A 21572-nucleotide genomic window follows, 5' to 3' on the forward strand; every position below is an offset into this window, starting at 1 on the left:
TAACCTGGTTTGTGCTGTGCACACGGCTGACGTCTCTGCTCTTCTCCCCGGGACCCCGGGGGCCAGAGGCTGCAGGGGGGGAGGTGGAGAGAGCCGTGGTGTTACCGGGCTCGTCCCTGCTCTGCTCTGTATCCTTTACTTTGGGGTCAGTGCCTTGTGCTGTGTAGCATGTGAGGATGGGGACCTGGGATTCTAGCTCCTGTGTGATTCTCTTTTAAAAATTTATTGATTTTAGAGAAAGAGGTAGGGGAAGAGAGACAGAAACATCCAGTTTCCATATGTGCCCTGACCAGAGATCGAACCTGCAACCTTTGCGTTATGGGGTGATGCTGTACCAACCGAGCTGTCGGGCCGGGGTACCCCGTGTGATTTCCGTTGGGCCAGGGGGCAGAGGAAAAGCAGGTGGAGTGGGAGAGGGGAGGGCCGAAATGGGAAGAGAGGTCTTAATCGCTGCCATGATTAATGGTCCTCACACTAGATACATTAATCCTGAGGTTTGCTGCCCCATCATTTACATGATTGATTTTTATGTCCTTAGAATGTCTGGTGTTTCTACTGATCATGGGCGTACTACGAAACTCCTACGTGTAGGATTGAAGACACGTGAGTCATTTTGTGCGTGAAGACAGGATAATTATTAAAGAGATGATTACAGAATGCCCCAACTCCCTATTCTCGATTTTCTTGCACTTGTTCAGTCAAGGTAACGATGAAATTCCAAGAATGGTTGACATGTTCAGAGCAACATTCTGCTTGGCCCCTTAATCACAAGAACGGCCTTAGCTCAGTATTTCTTCAGACAAGTTGCAGAGTGCTTTCGTTCTCGAAAATTCTCTGCATCTCAGGTGCTGGATTCAGTCTGCTGCCTGAAGGTCTCTCTGTGGGGAGATGACACATAGCTAATTACACTTTAAAAAAAATTTTTATTTATTGATTTTAGCAAGAGAGGGAGAGAGAGACAGGAACATCAATCTGTTCCTGTATGTGCCCTGACCAGGCATTGAACCGGCAACCTCTGTGCCTCAGGGCGATGCTCTAACCCAGTGGTCCCCAACCTTTTTTGGGCCACGGACCGGTTTAATGTCAGAAAATATTTTCATGGACAGGCCTTTAGGGTGGGACGGATAAATGTATCACGTGACCGAGACAAATGGCAAGAGTGAGTCTTAGACGATGTAACAGAGGGAATCTGGATATTTTTAAAAAAATAGCCTGACCAGGTGGTGGTGCAGTGGATGGAGCATCGGACTGGAATGCGGAGGACCCAGGTTCGAGACCCCGAGGTCCCCAGCTTGAGTGCGGGCTCATCTGGTTTGAGCAAAAAGCCCACCAGTTTGAGCCCAGGGTCGCTGGCCCCAGCAGGGGGTTACTTGGTCTGCTGAAAGCCCGCGGTCAAGGCACATATGAGAAAGCAATCAATGAACAACTAAGGTGCTGCAACGCGCAACGAAAAACTAATGATTGATGCTTCTCATCTCTCCATTCCTGTCTGTCTGTCCCTCTCTCTGACTCTCACTCTCTGTAAAAAAAAATAATAAAAAATAAAACATCGTTCAGACTTAAATATAAATAAAACAGAAATAATGTAAGTTATTTATTCTTTCTCTGCGGACCAGTTCCAAATGGCCCATGGACCAGTACCGGTACCGGTCCGCAGCCCGGGGGTTGGGGACCTCTGCTCTAACCAACCGAGCTATCTGGCCAGGGCTAGCTAATCATACTCTCAATACACTAGCTGGCTGCAGGCATGGGCAGCGCCAGCTAGTGTACTTATACATTTTCCCTAGTTCCACCCTCATCATTTATTGTTTTCCTAGTAACAAATTTAAGTAAACAGCTCATTCTTCTAATGGTTTTTAAAGCATGAAACCCTTGCCTGACCTGTGGTGGCGCAGTGGATAAAGCATCGACCTGGAATGCTGTCACTGGTTTGAAACCCTGGGCTTGCCCGGTCAAGGCACATACGACAAGTAACTATTATGTTAGCTGATACTTCCTGCTTCTCCCCCTCCCCATTTCTCTCTTTCTTTCTCTAAAATAAAAATAAAATCTTAAAAAAGAAAAGGTTGAAACCTTCCATGGGGAGGAAAAGGCTTGAATTTAGGCTCCATGTTTTGTATACTCTGTGACTTGGCAAATGCCCCCCATGTCCTGCTATGGCTGTCTGGATGGAGCCGTCTCACCGGGTCCTGCCATCCCGGTACCCTGGACGCGTGTGGGGACACTGGAAAGAATTTCTGCCTCTCGGCCTCCCGGGTGTGAGGGCCTGGGGCTTCCCCTTGCTCAGGCACTGTGCCGACCGTCTAGGCCTGGGGAGCTCCCACGGCGACTGCTGAGGGGCGTTTTGTCCTGCTCTGTTCTGGGTGACGAGTCACAGTAATTTGGAGAGGCAGGGAAGCTGCCCGTGTTCTGCCCTGAGCGTGCCGAGGAGTTTGTCGGATGCTCGGAGGCCCTCAGTGTTGCGGCCTACAGCCCCGTTCTCTTCTGTTTGTCATCCAAGGGGACCCCCAAGGAGGCTTGGCCATCTCCCAGCACTGACCCGGGTAGCCCTGGGGAGGTGGGGTCTTTGTACTCACAGTTGTTGCATGCGGCGAAATCGCTGAGATTGATTTCACACGATTTAGATTCTCTCATCTGGGAATGAGCCACCAGTTAGCGTCGCCCAGGAAATGCAGCAGGCCCGCCCCGTCCCCTCCACCTCTTCTCCTTCCCTGTCCTTCCCTTCCCCCTCTTATTCCCCGGCCTTCTTCCTGACAGAACTCGTCCTCTCTCTTCCTAGCCTCAGGCATCTCCCAGTCCGGTCCTGCCGGGGGTCCTTGGGGCCAGAGGGAATCCTGCCTCGGACTTCTGAGGGCTGATGTGTCCTGAGGGCTGATGTGTCCTGAGGGCTGATGTGTCCTGAGGGCTGATGTGACCCTCCCACGTCTCTCCCCGCATCGGGTCACAGGAGAGGAAAGGGCATCCTCCCGTCTTCCCCCCCCAGTGACATGGGCTTTTGTGATGGAACCCTCCCCGTTCTTCATGACTTACGTTCTTTTTAATTTCAACTGTCAGCAGTTCAGAAAGGACGTCATCCAAGGGCAGATTGAGAGGCAGAGCATCTGTCACCCTGGGGAGGACATGGGGGAGCTATGCGGTTTTGCATTTCCGGGTTTTGCCCAAACATTGGAGATGACCCCCCACGGACGCTGCAGCGGCAGGCAGCCGTGTCCCGCTGCTCGACTGGCAACCTCAGAGCCCTTCCACCTGCAGCTGGAGTCGTGAAGGAAGACGCAAGGATACCTGGGAAAAGGGCCCACGCCGGCACCTGTTCCCGCGTGCAGGAATGTGTGCTTCAGAGACTGTGCACTTGGCTGAGCAGGCTTGGGTGTGACCTCACTCACTGGAGTTGGGTACGAAGTTAATAATTGGAAAAAACAACAACAGCTATTCCTTGGTAAGGGGCTGGTTAAATAAATTTCAGTGCATCTTCGTAGTAGGGTTTGAGGCAGAGCTGACATAAGAAGAAGCTATTTACTGATGCAGCTGATTCCAAACAGTTCTCTTGTGTGAAACGACTGGAGTACAGACAGATGTCTGTAACGTCCACCTGTTTCTGCGTGTGTGTCTGTACAGCGTGTTTGTGGCCTACGCTATTAACATCTCTGAGCCAGCGGAAGGGACTGGATTCATTGGTTGCTTCCGGGGAGTGTAGTTAGCCAGCTGGTGGTGTATACATGGGTCGGTGGGAGACTTCACTGTATGGACTTTTGTACCTTTTGGATTTCGATCCAGGTGAATGCATTACTTATGCAAGAAACAAGAACGGAATACAAAAGCGTGCTTAGTAGGTAGAATGCAGGCTCGAGTGTGGGAAGGCTGTTCTCAAACATAGTGGGCTGTCCCCAAGCATTGACCCATCTGTGGGCCTGTTTATTGATTACTGAAACCATTGGGTTAGCTGAGCTAATCTATGAGGGGAACTCCCCGTGTACAGTGGGGGGACACTGGCTGACAGGCCAGATCTAGAAAACGAGAAAAAAACGGTCTCACGTACGACTTCACCAATCGAAGGTACACCTTCTTGACCTTGATGTCCTTGTCCTGGACTTGGAGGTTGACGCACTGGTTGTCGTTCAGGGAAATACCAATTTTCAGAGTCACATCCGCATTCACTTGAAATCCCAGTAGGCTGATGACAGGTCCTAGAAGGCTGCGGAGAGCAGAGCACAGGTCAGACCAGACCTGCTGTGACATGTTGCTCCGCTCAAGTGATTGGCATTGGGGAATCAGCTTCATGAATTTGTCCGGGATATCAGGAAGAGGGAAAGTTTGGTGCTTTCCAATGAGCGTGCCCCAAGGTTGACCGTCCCCTGCACAGGGAATTCAGAGCCTGGTTCATGGCAGGCATTCTGTCAATAGCGAAAAAGCCCTGTCCTGACCAGATTTCGGAAGCCTTCTCTTGCTGACTGCCTTGTAACTAGACGCCCATTACAGAGTCACTCTTGTGCCCGGCTTCCAAGCTGTCTGTTGCATGGGTGGCCGTGTAAGAAAAACCCACCGCTCACCAGAACCTGGTCTTATTAACATTGGATGTTCTGGAGGGGACGGGTGGCTCTTCCTGACACTGCTAACGGTACTGGTCACAGACACAGGCTCTGGAGGCAGAATGCCTGGGTTCAAATGCTACCAGTGCCATAGCTCAGCTGTCTGACTTTGAGCAAGGATTATAACCGGTTGGCTGGTCTCAACTGGCGTCCTAATCTTGAGACAGGACTGCTGCCCTGGTGAGGTTGTCCGAGAGGCTTCCGGAAATTGGGAGCGGCTCACTGAAGTGCTGGGTGGAACGCGGTCCATGAGAGGTCTCAGTGCTGAGTGTGTCAGTCCAAGAAGTCTGCCTCCCCCTTGCGGGTCCCTGCCCCTCTCTTGTCTTCCTGTGTGCCCTGGGCCTGTACTGTGAACCGGTTCCTCCCCCATATGTCAACTCTCACCGAGCACAGGAACCTCCTTCAGTCCTTCCCCTGTGCTCACCAGCATGGCACCTGGTAATGAGCCTGTAGATGGTGTTTCCTAACTGCCTGTTCTGTGGATGAAGGACCGTGTACCTGTGTGCCTGTTTAAGTCGGTAGCTTCCTGAGTGCTATTAAACATCTCTCTCTCCCCACCCGCCGAGGACAGTGTTGGGAAGAGAGGGCTGATTCTCAGAGGGTGCACGAGAAGGAACATCCACTTCCCGTAATGCCAGAGGCGTCGGTACGAGGCGCGCTCTGCACGGTTCCTCTGCCCCTTGGCCATCGGTACAAACGTGAATGTTTCACGTGGCAATGTGGGCTTCGGGCTTTGCTGATACTATCTGAGGATTGGGCTCCGTGGGGTCATTGTCCCACCTCGGGCCTCTGGGCTGGAGGGAGGGGCGGCTGTGTCTGGCACCTACTTCGCCCCCTCCTCAGACATCTCGCCTACTCCGTGCTGTCCCCTGCCTGGCCCTTGGACGCTGGCTGTGAAGGGTGTGGTCCCGGCCACCCCAGCTGACCGATATGGAGACAGGCTCACCCTTTTCCACCTACGAAGGTGGTGGTCATGGCTTGGACAAGGATCTCGTCATCTGTCATGGTCGTCCTCATGTTCTCCACGGTCACTTTTTGAACCTTCAATCTGTAAAGTGACAGCATCCAGGGTTGGCGCTGATTCAAGATACCAGCCTGAGCAGCAGGAGAAATGCCGTTGATGCAGCCAGTTAACAACCCACCAACCCGTTTAATCCCCTGAACTCCCAGTCTTGATACCGGCCCCGTTCGTGAAGCCCAAGAAGTCTTGTTTCTATGCCCCCTCCTCCCCCGCCAAGGCAGAGTTTGAGCACAGGGCTGGAGTACTGCTTTGTGGAAACACGGGTGTCCCTTTCCATGGGGTTGTGGGAGTGTCCCCGGATGGCAGCTTTCTCTTGTGCTCAGGGTGGTGGACGCACTTACCCTATCAGGAGGTCTTTCAGGTTGAGACCTCCCAGCAGGCCCGAGAGCCCACCCTTGCCGCCACCGGGCACCAGGCCGTTCACGAGGCCCCCGGCGACCTCTGTGAGCCCCCCGACTTGGTTGAGCACACCGTCCAGGAGCGAGGGGCTGTTTGAGAGACGCGAAGAGTCGTCTGCTCTGCTGTTGGGCAGCAGGCCGCCCAGGAGGCCTCCGACCAGGGGCAGCACGCTCCTGGCCGCACGAGGGGCCTTTGAGAGCGGCGGCGGCGGCGGAGGGAGGCTGGAGGACTTGCCGCTGCCCCCCTTGCCCAGGATGCCGCCAAGGCCACCGTCGCCGAGGATATTGAGGGAGGAAGTGATGTCTAACAGAGACAGCAGGTCCAAGCCGGTCACGGTGTCTAACACGGTCCCCAGCAAACCGGCCAGGTTCGTCTCCGCACACGTCAGCATCTTCTCAATCTGCGGGGGCAGGGTGGCGTTCAGGTCTGAAAGCGGCAAAGACACACGCGCCTCCCGTTAGCTTCCCGGCTGGAGAGCCGGCCCCTGGGTGCCCGCCCCCGCTTCCGCCCGCCTGGGGGTGGCCGGGTGCCCGCAGCCCGGGCCCTGCGCAGGGCTCACGTTCGCTAGCACCTTCTGCAGGCTCGCCTGGTTTGAGTACGTTACTCTGAGTACGTGACTTGGGCGCGGAATGGAAGGGCCTTGTTCGGCCTTGGAGCCCAGCAGGCGGGGGGAAGACAGAGCCCAGGCTCTGCCCCTCGCAGGCTGAGTGTCCGGAGGCAGGGTCTTCTCTCCCTGCAGCTGTTTGTGGGTGCTTGTTAGAGCCTACGGGGCGGGCCAGCGGGTACAGGATGCAATCAAAGAGCAATGCATCTTTCTTCCTTTATTTATTTTGCGATGGCTGCTTTATGTGCCGAATAGGGAAGTGGCGGGGAGGCTGACCGGTGTGGAGTTCTCTGTCCCCCACCTGGGTGCTCTGTGCAAGTCCCTTCCCTAGAGGCCTCACTTCCCCCGTGTGTGTGTCCTCGGGAGGTCCCACCACGTCTGACACGCTGCCTCTACTGGACCTCCAGTGTCCACACCGTGATGGTCATCAGGCCCGGGCAGGTGCTCACCACTGGGCTCGCCTCCACGCTGGAGAGACGCAGGTCAGGGAGGGTGGGAATCTCGGAAGGTGGCGGGGAAGTGCAGGAGGGTAGGAGCCAAGCAGCAGAGCTGTGAAGTCACAGCACGGGTCCTGTCCTGTCCTGTCCTGTCCTGCTGCCCTGGGTGGCCTGAGGAATGAACTCGGAAGAGCCGTCACATCCAGCTAGATGGTGGACAGCCATGGCTGCCTCGCTAGAAAGAACTGGACTGAGGGACAAGGCTCTTGGCCTAGGAGGACTCTACTGCAGGGGGAAGAAGTCTGCTAGCAGCGGCCCCTGTCAAGCTTCTCGGCTGTGGCTTTGGGAGCCTGGCTGCCGCTTCCCCTGCCCCGGGCCCCGCAGCCCGGCGGGCTTTCCCGGGGCAGGGAGATGCGGCCGCCCCTCCATCCCCAGCGGGTGCCCCGGAGAATCTTGGCCCAGGTGAACCAGGAGACCCACACAGGAGTGTCCAGGTCAGCGCTGCTCAGAGCAGCACACACGGGACAAAAATGTAGTTGATGAATAAATCATGGAGGACTCATCAGGAAGAACACCGTGGTGGTGAAAATGGATGAAGTCGCGCAGAAACATAAGTGTGAGAGACAATGTAGCAGGCCACCTTTCAAGAAACTTTGTAACATGTGATGCAAAGTTTTAGATGGAGAATGAGTTGCCACATGAAGTACCAATAAAGAGTGACAAGGGAGATACCATCCGGCCAGAAGCCCCCTCTGGTTGGGAGGGAGAGGAGGGCAGCGTCTGCAGCCTGGTAAGAGTTGTGGGGTCTTCAGCCCGATGCCCAGTTTTATTCTTAATGTGGGTGTTTGTTATGAAGGTGTTTGCTCTGATCTCTCCTTTTGGTTTTTGAATTGTTTTGTGTGTGTGTGTGTGTATGTGTGACAGACAGATAGAGACAGGGAGAGGGACAGACAGACAGGAGGGGTGAAAGATGAGAAGCATCAACTCATAGTTGCTGCACCTTAGTTGTTCATTGATTGCTTTCTCATATGTGTCTTGATCAAGGGGCTACAGCAGACCGAGTAACCCCTTGCTCAAGCCAGGGGCCTTGGGCTCAAGCTGGTGAGCCTTGCTCAGGCCAGATAAGCCCGCGGTCAAGCTAGCGCCCTCGGGGTTTTGAACCTGGGTCCTCCGCATCCCAATCCGACACTCTATCCACTACGCCACCGCGTGGTCAGGCGGTTTTTGTATGTTTGACAATGAAAATTACCACCACTACCACCAAATACTGCTTAACAGGTACACAGCTGTCCTTTGTACCACTGTCTGGACATTTCTGTATGTTTGAAGTGTTTTATAATAAGACAGAAGGTTAGAAGAGTGAGTTCATGTTCCTAGAGGAGAAGCAGAGGTGGACGGGCTGGGGGCCGGTTACTGGGGTCAGTGGGTGGGCACTGACTTTCCCTCTCTCACCGTGTCCTGTCCTGCCAGAAGGCTGACCTAGGCCCTGATTGCAGCGGGCGGGTAAGGGAAACTCTGAGCACTTTCCTGCCGGAAGGCTGACCTAGGCCCTGATTGCAGCGGGCGGGTAAGGGGAACCCTGAGCACTTTCCTGCTGGAAGGCTGACCTAGGCCCTGATTGCAGCAGGGCGGGTAAGGGGAACCCTGAGCACTTTCCTGCCGGAAGGCTGACCTAGGCCCTGATTGCAGCGGGCGGGTAAGGGGAACCCTGAGCACTTTCCTGCCGGAAGGCTGACCTAGGCCCTGATTGCAGCGGGCGGGTAAGGGGAACCCTGAGCACTTTCCTGCCGGAAGGCTGACCTAGGCCCTGATTGCAGCGGCGGGTAAGGAGAACCTTGAGCACTTTCCTGCTGGCCTTTGTCTGCTGATGGGTCTTATTCCCTTCTTCTTCTCCACACTTCTTTGCTACATCTTATAATTCCTGATTCCTTTGACCTCAGGCCCTGGGCAATTGCTGGGGGACAGAATCCCGCATCTCCTGAGAAGGGAGCTTGGCTAGCAAGAATTTGGTCGAGGGGTTTTGGAAAGTGGGTCTGGATTTCTTATTTTCTAGCTGCTGGGCAACAAGGTTGATGCTTAAGGACCTGTGGGTGTCTGGAATGTGCTCTGGGGCCCAACACTGAGAAACGGTGTGATTCAGTGTCCAGGTGCTAAGAGTCATATAAAAGGCAGGCAATCATGCCTGACCAGTGGTGGCACGGTGGACGGAGCATTGACCAGGGATGCTGAGGTCTCAGTTTCAAAACCCTGAGGTCGCCGGCTTGAGCATGAGCTCATACACATGATGCCATGGCCACTGGCTTGAGCCTAAGGTCGCTGGCTTGAGCAAAAGGTCACTGGCTCAGTTGAAGTGTCCCCCCCCCCAACCCCCCAACCCCCCCCATCAAGGCACGTAGAAAAAGCAATCAAGGCACTAAAGTTCTGCAACTATGAGTTGATACTTCTCATTTCTCCCTCTCTCTCTCTCTCTTTCTCTCTCTCTCCCGTTTTTGCTAAAAAAAGAAGACAGGCAACCAGAAAGGTTACTGGATCCAAGAACCAGGCTTGCTTTGACGTGTCCTCCCCACTGTGCGGACGGCGGACAAGCAGCCTCAGCATCAATCACCCTGATGTTGCTAGGAAACCAGAACTACGGTGGCCGCGCTGCGGCAGATCGTCCGGGAGCGGGCCCAGGCGGCTGCTCGGTCAAGAAGCTCCCGAGGTCATTCTGGTGCCCGCTTCTCTCTGAGAACCACTTGTTCAGCAGGAAGAAGTCACTTTGGGGCTTGGCAGCGAGAAGCCCGTGCAAGAGTGAGAGAAAGGCGTGCGGGCGAAACTGTTCTTACTTACAGGCCTCGAGGTGGCTCCTGGACAGGTAGTATGTGGCCGCCGGGGGAGTCCCACCCGGGCGCCGTGGAACTGGGGGGTCTCTGGAGGACTGCCCGGGTAGCAGAAGGGACTGTCCGGGTAGCAGAAGGGAGTTTTCGACAGGAAGTCCTCCCAGCAGCGTCGGAGCGGTCAGCAGGCCGAGCGCTTCTGCGTGGACAGCCAGTGTGATGGCCAGGGCCCAGAGGGTTAGCATCTTGGTGGCCATTCTCTGCAAAGCAGGGCTCGGTCAGACACTGCGTCCCCAACAGACCACAGGACTGCCAGAGTGTTATATGTATGTATAAGAGCCCTGTAGGGTCCCACACCCTCCTGCCAGTCTTCTGGACTCAAACATCTTTAGGATGGTCTGAGTCACCATCTGGGAACTGGAGAGTTTGGAATGACCCAGCTACACGTGTTACCTCTCCAGTGGTGACCAAGTCTCCCTGCTGCCGGTCACGTAATATATATATATAGCCGTGTCTTGGTTGGTGTGAGCTTACCAAGTGCCCCTCCCTTTGTGCAGTATAAGCGGACATCAGCTGCTTTAAACTCTCTGCACAACCAGGAAAGGGAAGGCCTGCGTGCTTACTGTTACGGCAAAGTTCGTGATACGGAGCAGGCAGTTAGGCTCGCCTGTGCCCGTTTTCCGGCCCCACCAGCTGGTAGTTATTGTGGTCAGGGCTAAACCACCCCATCGATAGTCCCGGGCTCAGCATGCTTCACCCCAGTGGTGTTTGGCTGTCCTGCTATTTTAACTCAGTGTGCAGAGGCCAGAGTCATCCCCGTGTGAGAGAGACATCGATTTGTTGTTCGGCTTAGTTGTGCTTCTTGTGTGTGCCCTGATGGGGGGTTGGGCCCACAACCTTGGCGTATCGGACGTTGCTCTAACCAACTGAGCTACCCAGCCAGGGCACTCTGTCTTTTTAAGCCTGGTTCTTCCGTTTCGGGAGAGCACTGGCGTGGTTTGATGGTGGCGTTAGCCAGTTCACTCTATTGTATTAGTATTCAGCGCAAAGTGGGCCCCCGTGTGGAGTGCAGGATTGAGTTAACCAGACCACCCACCTTCCGTGGCCCCGTTGTGGGCAGGGCAATGTGCGGTCCTACTGGCCACTGGCCGTCTGGCCTCTTCCTCTTGGCTGGGGTTGAGCAGCCATAGCTGAGGTGATTGTATAAAAGTGTCAATCTGAACTCTACCTCTGTTGGTTGGGATGTGTCCATATGTATATACTTACTGAGTACTGGCCTGTGTGCTAACATCTGCAACATCTTATATTAATATAATCCTCCCAGAAAATCCAGGCACCAGGGGTTCTTACTGCTCCTCACTTCCCTTTCTGGCTGTCAGATTCCCCCCTGGACTCTCGAAGTCTGTCTGTCTCTAAGGTATTGGGTAACTTGGAAGCTTGTGTCCTAGGGCATTTCCCTCAGTGAAAGTCATTTCTGGAGTTCCTCTCTGTTTGGAGTTTTTCTCTCCAGGCCAGTTTGATAGGATTGGGCTTGTCGACCTTCGTTCTTGCCCTGGTTAGGTGGGCATTGCCCCGGTCAAGCTGCCTGTCATGTACCATCGTCAGGACGACCTCTATGGCAGAAATGTCAGGAAGGACATAACTGGAAGCCAAAAGACAGTCGTTCACATTGAATAGTTAGGTTTTCTGGGAGAGGATTCCAAGATGGCGAAAGAAGGACATAACTGGAAGCCAAAAGACAGTCGTTCACATTGAACAGTTAGGTTTTCTGGGAGAGGTTTCCAAGATGGCGATGGACTAGGCGGACATTCCAACTGCCAGCTCCCAGGACCAAATTGGATTACAACTTAATTTAAGTACAACCATCTTGAAAAACCAACTTTGGAATAGACGAAGAGGAGTCTATAACCAAGGACCACAGGAGAAGCCACACCAAGACTAATAGGAAGGACAGAGATGCAGAGGGACTGCCCCGCTCCCAAGAGTGAGCAGCGGCTGAGGGTCCGAGGGACTCTCATGGCAGGGTGGGTTGCCCTCAGAGGTGTGGGTCCTCAGCCCCAGGCCCGGAGCCCCAGCCTAGAGCCCCAGAGCCTAGAAGACGTGCCCAGACAGCTTTAGGCAGAGAAAAGAGCCGAGTTTCTGTTTGCAAGAAAGAGACGAAGCTCTCAGAGACTCAGGCTCCATCTTAAAGGGCCCACACAGAAAATCTTGTTCATAGCCATTTACCCTGGGCTCCGGTGGAGGAAGAGCTGAGAGGACTAGAGTTGCATGAGGAGAGTGTAAAGTTGGAGGCCCAGGGAGAGACACTATGAGGGGTGGCCGCTGGAACCCCTGTGCTGAGTCATCCTTTAATACTGCAGTCACCATCTTTCTTGGGCAAAGCAGTCCCCTCTGAGCAGCATCAGCCTGGGGAAGAGCAGCTGCCCCGCCCTCAGGGTCTCTCCTGCCCCAGTCACGGAGATGGGGAAATTCCGAGAAGCCAGGAAGCAGAGGGCGCATCAGTGACTCAGTTTTCTGGGGTTGAGGCTGGAGCTTTCCCCAACATGCTCCCGAGTCTAAGGCTGGTGATTCTGCCTCAGGGAGACACAGTAGAAACTGTCTGGGACTGTGGGCAGACCAGACCTCTGGGTTTCAGAGGCCACACCCATCAGACTCCTGGGGCCACACCATACTGAGGTCTGTGAAAAAAGTCTGGACAGACTGACACTTGGGGCCAAGCCACACCCACCACCCTTCCTAATCACTGAATTGCCGTGGGCTCTAGATCAGGCTTGGCCAACATATGGCCCACGTAATGAGTTCATGTGGCCCGCAATTAAAATTTTAATATTCTCCACTACTTTTAAATCTCAGCTACTCAGAAGCGGAAGCGTCTTTGATTATTGGAAATCGAGATATTTAAGAAGATAGTGATATGTGGAAAAGAATTCTGCATATGACTAATCTAGGGTTAACTTCCAATAATTGGTCGAATGGATTCACAATACTTCTTTATTTTTTAAAAAAATTTCATTATAAAGACTTACAACTTTTGTACTCATCTGTACTCGATATGAACTGTTTGACATTTAGCGGCAATGTGAAACCCACATTCTTTTAGGCGGAGTTTGCCAGTGTGCACCCAAGGTCAAACAATTCGTTATTTTTGTGGTCAAGTATGCTGAATCAAGTGGCACTGTAGCATAGACAATAGCTGCAGTTGATAACTGAAAATGTGTCCAGGCTGTTTGTAAAACAAAATAATTGTTTTATTTGCAATATAACCCCTTCAAGCTCATTCTATTAATTAAATATTATTTTGATTGATTGCAATACAGTTTGGACATTTATACGGTATATAATTATATTTTTATTAAAATAATATTATATATTAAAAATGTTTTTCACTCACATTTATTCATAAAGAAATTACATAATAAAATTTTGTTTACTTAAATGAATCATTTTTGTATTTAACATTTTTTAATTTTAATATTTCATCTGGCCCGTGAAAAAAGTTTTCTTTTTTTTTTTTGTATTTTTCTGAAGCTGGAAATGGGGAGAGACAGTCAGACAGACTCCTGCATGCGTCCGACCGGGATCAACCCGGCACACCCACCGGGGGCGACGCTCTGCCCTCCAGGGGGCGATGCTCTGCCCCTCTGGGGCATCGCTCTGTCGTGACCAGAGCCACTCTAGCACCTGGGGCAGAGGCCAAGGAGCCATCCCCAGCGCCCGGGCCATCTTTGCTCCAATGGAGCCTCGGCTGCGGGAGGGGAAGAGAGAAACAGAGAGGAAGGAGAGGGGGAGGGGTGGAGAAGCAGATGGGCGCTTCTCCTGTGTGCCCTGGCCGGGAATCGAACCCGGGACTTCCGCACGCCAGGCCGATGTTCTACCACTGAGCCAACCAGCCAGGGCCAAAAGTTTTCTTTCTAATCTGGCCCGGGGGCAAAAACTGTTGGCCATGCCTGCTCTAGACTCTACCAGAGGATTTTTTAGAGGCTGAGCCAAGCAAGCAGCCAGTAGCAGAGGTTACAGGAGGTGGGACTCAGGGAACCTTGGCCTTTTAAGTGGGCCCTCCCCCAGGCCCAGTGTGGGTAGAAGCCAGCCTAGGCCTGTAGCTTGGTATTTCCATGAGCACCTGGGCCCAGCAGAGGCAGCCACAAACTCTGGATTGCTTTAAGCTCCAAGAAGATTGCTGAGGGCCAGTCACGGGCAGGGTCTCCCACTGGTCTGTGCTGGGTTCCTTCCAGGAAGGCCCAGGGCTGGTATATCCAGTAGCCAGCTGTGAAAAACATCAGCTCAGGACCTAACAACACTTGCTAGAGTGGGTTCCTCACACTGGGCCCAGCTGAGGCGAGTTCCACTCTGATCAGCACCAGCACAGTGGCTCATGTACATTGAATAGGGTGGAGCTTCACAGTCAGCCAGCCTGCATGCTGCATAACCTGCCTTGCTGGGCTAGATTCCACAGGGGTAAGGGAGAGAGGCTTGGAGCATGGACATTTAGTGTGTGGGTCCCTGTGAGTCTATTGTTGGATCTGGTTGAAGGGCTTAGCTACTTTCTGAAGGGGGGGGGGCACAGTCAGTCCCAGGAGAGGACTCTCTCAGTTTTCCTGCTTGAGACTAGGGTTTCACCAGCTGTAAGAACTTCTGCAGAAGGGACTGTCAGCTCCACTCGATCTGAACCTGCTGCTCACCTTGTTGGGGAGAAATAAAATTTGAGTATCCAGCAGTGGCTGAGGGATTAGGCTCTGGAGTAGGGGCCACTTTCCCCGTATTGAGCTCCTGACCAAGAGATCCCTGAAGTAGGAAGTCCCACTAATGTCGTATTCCCAACCTCTGCCGCCCTAACCCAACAAGCTTGCAACCTGTAGAGGGGCTGGTTGGGTGAGGCCAGTCTGAGCCCACACTACAGTCTTTCTACAGAAGACTCTGTGGGAAGACCAGGCAGCTGCAAGAGGAGGTGGAGCAGCTGATAAGTAGAGGCAAATCTTAAGGAGCTTGGGGCTTTTACGGAGCTGCTGTCATCTCTAAGTAGGAGGAAGCTGATCCTTATACACAGGTTGGCCCCTCCCATACTACCCAGGCACAGAAAACACAAACACAAACAGTGAAAAGAGCAGTAGCTGCAGACAGGTAGCCCACAGTGTGTTATAACCAACAGGTGACACTAACCCAAGAAGATCTAGAACCAACACAACTGGTAGTGGGTGGCAGAAAGCACCAATCCTCGACTCAGCTAGCTACACAAGCAGTGTGCCCAAAGGAGGAGTCCAGCAGGCACCAGACACTGTGCAGAATAAATAAACCCAACAGGACAGACACTGCACAGTGTCTAATATGTCTAATACACATGACCAAGGTTGACCTTTAGAGCCAGCCAGCCTGAAGGAATAACTGTACCCACGAAAGGACCAACTGCATTTAATACTCACATACAACAGTACAACAGAAAGGAAAATGGTACCCTCAAGAAGCATTCCTAGAACAAGGAAAACAGGTGGCCTGGAGGTCAGTACCACCAAGCCCATCTTCCTCATAAAGACACCACAAAAATTTCAAAGTCAGACAGTGCTACCTAATACACAGACAAAATGGGTGGACAAAGAAATGTGACCCAAATGAATCAACAAGAGAAATCCCCAGAAGAAGGACTAAATGAAATGGAAGTAACTGAACTACCAGCTACAGAGTTTAAAATAATGATTTCTAGGATGCTCAAGGATCTTAGAACAACAAGGGATGGACATAATGAGCACCTAAATAAAGAGATAGCAAGCATCAAAAATGACAGTGAAATCATAAAAAAGAAACAGTCAGAAACAACAAATACAATATTAGAAATGAAAACTGCACTAGAAGGAATCAGCAGCAAGCTGGATGAAGTAGAGGATCAAATCAGCGATTTAGAGGACAAGATAAACGTAAGCACAGAAGCAGAGCAGCAAAGAGGGAAGAGGCTCAAAAGGACTGAGGAAACTCTAAGAGAGCTCTGTGACAACATGAAGAGAAACAATATCCACATCATAGGGCTTCCTGAAGGAGAAGAGAATGAACAAGGGATAGAGAACCTGATTGAAAAAATCATAGCTGAAAACTTCCCTAAATTGATGAAGGAAAAAGTCGCACAAGTTCAAGAAGCACAGAGAGTCCCATTAAAGAGGAACCCAAGGAGGCCTACACCAAGACAGTGGTCCCCACCCCCGGGCCATGGACCAGTACCGGTCCGTGGGCCATTTGGTACTGGTCCGCAAAGAAAGAATAAATAACTTACATTATTTCTGTTTTATTTATATTTAAGTCTGAACAATGTTTTATTTTTTAAAAATGACCAGATTCCCTCTGTTACATTTGTCTAAGACTCACTCTTGACACTTGTCTTGGTCACATGATACATTTATCTGTCCCACCCTAAAGGCCGGTCCGTGAAAATATTTTCTGACATTAAACTGGTCCGTGGCCCAAAAAAGGTTGGGGACCACTGCACCAAGACACATCATAATTAAAATGCCAAAGTTAAGAGACAAAGGAAGAATACTAAAAGCTGCAAGAAAAAGGCAGTTAATTACTGACAGAGGAACCCCCATAAAGATGACATCCAACTTCTCAACACAGAAACACTTGAGGCCAGAAGGGATTGGCAAGAAATATTCAAAGTGATGCAAACAAGAACCTACAACCAAGACTACTTTATCCAGCAAGGCTATTGTTTAAAATTGAAGGAGAAATAAAAAGCTTCCCAGACCAAACAAATAAACAAAAAACTCAAGAAATTCATTACAACCAGACCAGTACCGCAAGAAATGTTAAGGGGCCTGGTATAAAAAGAACAAAGAAAAAATGTAGTCGAGAAAAAAAGGATTGTAGATTTAAAAAATAAAATGGCAATAAATAAGTTCATATCAATAATAATCTTAAAATGTAAATAGATTAAATGCTCCAATCAAAAGGCATAGGGTAGCTACATGGATAAGAAAATAGGACCAGTACATATGCTGTCTACAAGAGACCCACCTCAGAACAAAAGATACACATAGACTGAAAGTGAAGGGATGGAAAAAAGTATTTCATGCAAATGGAAATGAAAAAAAAAAAAAAAAAGCGGGGGTAGCAATACTTATAGCTGACAAAATAGCCTATTTCAAAAAATTCAAGAAGAGGACAGACTTCCAAGCCCCTTTTATGAGGCAAGCATTGTCCTTATTCCAATACCAGGTAAAGACACTACAAAGAAAGAAAACTATAGGCCAATATCCCTGATGAACATACATGTAAATTCTCAATAAAATATTAGCAAACTGGATCCAGCAATACATAAAAAAGATCGTACATCATGATCAAGTGGGATTTATTCTGGGGAGGCAAAGCTGGTACAATATTTGCAAATCAATAAATGTGATTAATCACATAAACAAAAGGAAGGATAAAAATCACATGACTATGTCAATAGATGCAGAAAGAGCATTTGATAAAATCCAGCACTGATTTATGATCAAAACTCTCAGCAAAGTGGGAATACAGGGAACATACCTCAACATGATAAAGGCCATCTATGACAAACCCACAGCCAACATCATACTCAATGGGCAAAAATTAAAATCAATCCCCCTAAGATCAGGAAAAAGGCAGAGGTGCCCCCTTTCACCACTCTTATTTAACATAGTTCTGGAAGTCCTAGTCACAGCAATCAGACAAGAAAAAGAAATAAAAGGCAAGAAGAAAAGAAGTAAAACTATCATTATTTGCAGATGACATGATACTTTACATAGAAAACCCTAAAGTCTCAGTCAAAAAACTACTAGACCTGATAAATGAATTCGGCAAGGTGGCAGGATATAAAATTAATATTCGGAAATCAGTGGAATTTTTATACATCAACAATAAACTGTCTGAAAAAGAAATTAAGAAAACAGTCCCCTTCACTATTGCAACAACAAAAATAAAGTATCTAGGAATAAATTTAACCAAGGAGGTAAAAGATTTGTACTTGGAAAATTATAAGACACTGAAAAAAGAAATCAAGGAAGATACAAACAAGTGGAAGCATATACTGTGTTCATGGATAGGAAGAATAAATATCATTAAAATGTCTATATTACCCAAAGCAATCTATAAATTCAATGCATTTCCTATTAACATACCAATGGCATACTTCAAAGATATAGAACAAATATTCCAAAAATTTATATGGAACCAAAAAAAGCACATAAATAGCTTCAACAGTCTTGAAAATAAAGAATAAAGTGGGAGGTATTACACTTCCTGGTATCAAGTTATACTACAAGGCCATTGTATTCAAAACAGCCTGGTACTGGCATAAGAACAGGCATATGCAGTGTGTCTATAAAGTCATGGTGCACTTTTGACCAGTCACAGAAAAGCAACAAAAGATGAGAGAAATGTGAAATCTGCACCAAATAAAAGGAAAACCCTCCCAGTTTCTGTAGGATGATGTGGCTGCATGTGCGCATACGCAGATGATGACGTAACACCGTGTATACAGCGGAGCAGCCCACGGCCATGCCAGTCGAGATGTGGATGGCACAGAGGAAAGTTGAGTGTGTTCTGTGGCTCGCTAAATTCAAATCCGTGACCAAAGTGCAATGTGAATATCAGCGTGTTTTTAATGAAACGCCACCACATAGGAATCACATTACTCGGTGGGATGGGATAAGCAGTTGAAGGAAACCGGCAGTTTGGTGGAGAAACCCTGTTCTGGTAGGCCATCAGTCAGTGACGAGTCTGTAGAGGCTATACAGGATAGCTACCTAAGGAGCCCTAAACAACCTGTGCGTGAGCCCACATCGAACTGCACTGAATAGGTATGAAACTGGGAGAGTTTTCCTTTTATTTGGTACAGATTTCACATTTCTATCATCTTTTGCTGCTTTCCTGTGACTGGTCAAAACTGCACCATGACTTTACGGACACACTGTAGATCAATGGAACAGAACAGAGAACCCAGAAATAAATCCACACCTATATGGACAATTGATATTTGACAAAGGAGGTAAGAGCATACAATGGAGTAAAGACAGTCTCTTTAATAAATGGTGTTGGGAAAATTGGTCAGTTACCTGCAAAAAAAATGAAACTAGACCACCAATCACACCATTCACAAAAATAAACTCAAAATGGATAAAAGACTTAAATGTAAGTCATGAAACCATAAGCATACTAGAGCAGGGGTCCCCAAACTACGGCCCGTGGGCCACATGCGGTCCCCTGAGGCCATTTATCTGGCCCCGCCGCACTTCCACTTCCGGAAGGAGCACCTCTTTCATTGGTGGTCAGTGAGAGGAGCATAGTTCCCATTGAAATACTGGTCAATTTGTTGATTTAAAATAAAGAACAAATACTTGTTCTTTATTTTAAATATTGTATTTGTTCTCGTTTTGTTTTTTCTTACTTTAAAATAAGATATGTGCAGTGTGCATAGGGATTTGTTCATAGTTTTTTTTATAGTCTGGCCCTCCAACAGTCTGAGGGACAATGAACTGGCCCCCTGTGTAAAAAGTTTGGGGACCCCTGTACTAGAGGAAAACATAGGCAGTAAGCTCTCCGACATCTCTCACAGCAATATATTTGCTGATTTATCTCCACGCACAAGGGAAATAAAGGACAGGATAAACAAATCGGACTATATCAAACTAAAAAGCTTTTGCACAGCTAAAGACAATATGAACAAAATAAAAAGGCAAATCACACAATGGGAGAATATATTCACCAATACATTTGATAAGGCGTCAATAACCAAAATTTATAAAGAACATCTAAAATTCAACACCAGGAAGGTAAACAATCCAATTAAAAAATGGGTAAAGGAACTGAATAGACACTTCTCCAAAGAGGACAATAGGCATATGAAAAAATGCTCAACATCACTAATCATTAGAGAAATGCAAATTAAAACCACAATGACATAACACCTCAGTCCTGTCAGAATGGCACTTTTAATAAAACCATACATAATAAGTGCTGGAGAAAATGTGGAGAAAAGGGAACCCTCCTGCACTGCTGGTGGGAATGCAGACTTGTGCAGCCACTGTGGAAAACAGTATGGAGATTCCTCAAAAAATTAAAAATGGAACTGCCTTTTGACCCAGCCATCCTACTGTTAAGAATATATCCTAAGAACACCAAATCACTGATTCAAAAGAAGAAATGCATCCCCATGTTTATTGCAGCATTATTTACAATAGCCAAGATCTGGAAACAGTCCAAGTGTCTGTCAGTGGACGAGTGGGTTAAAAAGCTGTGGTACATATACACAGTAGAATACTACACGGCCACGAAAAAGAAGGAAATCTTACCTTTTGCGATGGCATGGATGGACCTGGAGATTATTATGCTAAGTGAAATAAGCCAGGCAGAGAAAGAAAAAAATCATACGATCTCACTTACATGTAGAATCTAATGAACAGGGTGAACTGAGGAACGAAATAGAGGCAGAGGCAGGGGTCACAGGGAGCAGAGGGACAGCTGTCGGAGGGAAGGGGGATGAGGGGAAGGGATCAGAGAAGGTGAAGGGATTAGTGAAATTATATATACATAACACATAGATACAGACAACAGGACAGCAAATCCCAGAGGGAAGGGGGGAAGGAGTTAGAGGGAGGGGGCAAAAGAGATTTAATGGGGGACATGGGAGTGGGGGTGAGGATGTTATATTGAGCGGGACACTTAAATCCATGTTAACACAAGAAATTAAAATAAAAAAAATTAGGGTTTATGGGGGAAAAAAATCACAACATTTTTCTAAATTTGCCCTCCTCTGATAGAAACTGGCATCACTGTCTCAGGCGACAGGTAAGTATCCTGTGAGGAGAAAAGACATAAAGTTGTGTGCCTGTGACTAAGTTGACGGCGATATTGTTAGACATCGTCTTCAGTGGGACCCTTCGAGAATCCCAGTAACAAACCCCCATTTCTGAAAAGCAGTTGCATGGCCCTGGCCGGGGTACCTTAGTTGGTTAGAATTATCCCGATAAGCCAAGTTTGTGGGTTCAATCCCCGGTCGGGGCGCACATACAAGAATCAGTCAATGAATACATAGATAAATGGAACAACAAATTGCTATTTCTATCTCTCTCTCTCTCTCTAAAACCAATAATCAATAAAATTGAAAAGCAGTGGCATCTGGCAACTGTGACATCTCCTGGGCTCGTCAGGCAGGGTGCATTTCAGTCGGGGGACATGCCTGGCCGAAGGGATTCTAAATGTAAAACCCTAGTTCTCGTCCTTCGATGAGCTGTCCTAAGCTTGTTTCCGTGTCCGAGTTTTGACCTGCTCCGTCTTGATTTTGATGTCGTGAGTTCTTACCTTGCCCAGTGTCGAAGGATCGGTGCTGACGGGCGAACGTTTTCGGAAGCTGCCTCTCCTCCCGCTGTCGACCGCAAGTGTCGGCCGGAGAGCTGCACCCCACTTTTATAGACCCGTGCCTCTTGGGAAGGTCATCAGACAGGAAGGGACGCGAGTCAAGTGTGCTGATAAGGGCGGGCGTGATGCAGGCTGATTTCCAAGATCAGCACCTGCTAATGGTTGTGACATTTGTCAATGTCTTTCTGAGAGATAATGATGGTGCCCGGCCAGGTGTCTGTCCCCTCCCTACTTTAAACCTTCACAAGCCTGTTATCTCTTGAGTCATGTGGGTGCTGGTTGAATGGCAGAGCATAGAGCAGTTTGTAAGGCCAGAGGCGCCAACTCATTGAAAAGCCCTTTGGGAAA

General features: G+C 49.4%; 1 protein-coding gene across 1 annotated transcript; it reads right to left on the reverse strand.

Annotated features, from left to right (window-relative positions):
• Window positions 1–627: 627 nt before the first annotated feature.
• LOC136405087 (vomeromodulin-like) lies at window positions 628–21273 on the reverse strand. The gene is made up of 8 exons (XM_066384061.1): window positions 21168–21273; window positions 9877–10123; window positions 5949–6432; window positions 5533–5634; window positions 4037–4192; window positions 3031–3109; window positions 2577–2634; window positions 628–878 (listed from the first exon to the last, which is right to left on the reverse strand). Coding segments are annotated over exons 2-8 (1125 nt in total). The 5' UTR covers window positions 10121–10123; window positions 21168–21273; the 3' UTR covers window positions 628–876.
• Between the last annotated feature and the right edge of the window lie 299 nt (window positions 21274–21572).

The sequence above is a fragment of the Saccopteryx leptura genome, chromosome 5 (genome assembly GCF_036850995.1).
Source record: "Saccopteryx leptura isolate mSacLep1 chromosome 5, mSacLep1_pri_phased_curated, whole genome shotgun sequence".
In the NCBI taxonomy this organism is placed as follows: domain Eukaryota; kingdom Metazoa; phylum Chordata; class Mammalia; order Chiroptera; family Emballonuridae; genus Saccopteryx; species Saccopteryx leptura.

Coding starts and splice junctions, on each gene's coding strand:
- LOC136405087 (XM_066384061.1), bottom strand. CDS start 10,120: ATGGCCACCAAGATGCTAACCCTCTGGGCCCTGGCCATCACACTGGCT. Junction 4,193..5,532: donor ACCTTCGTAGGTGGAAAAGG/GTGAGCCTGTCT, acceptor TGCTCTCCGCAG/CCTTCTAGGACCTGTCATCA. Junction 2,635..3,030: donor CAGTTGAAATTAAAAAGAAC/GTAAGTCATGAA, acceptor GCTCATTCCCAG/ATGAGAGAATCTAAATCGTG.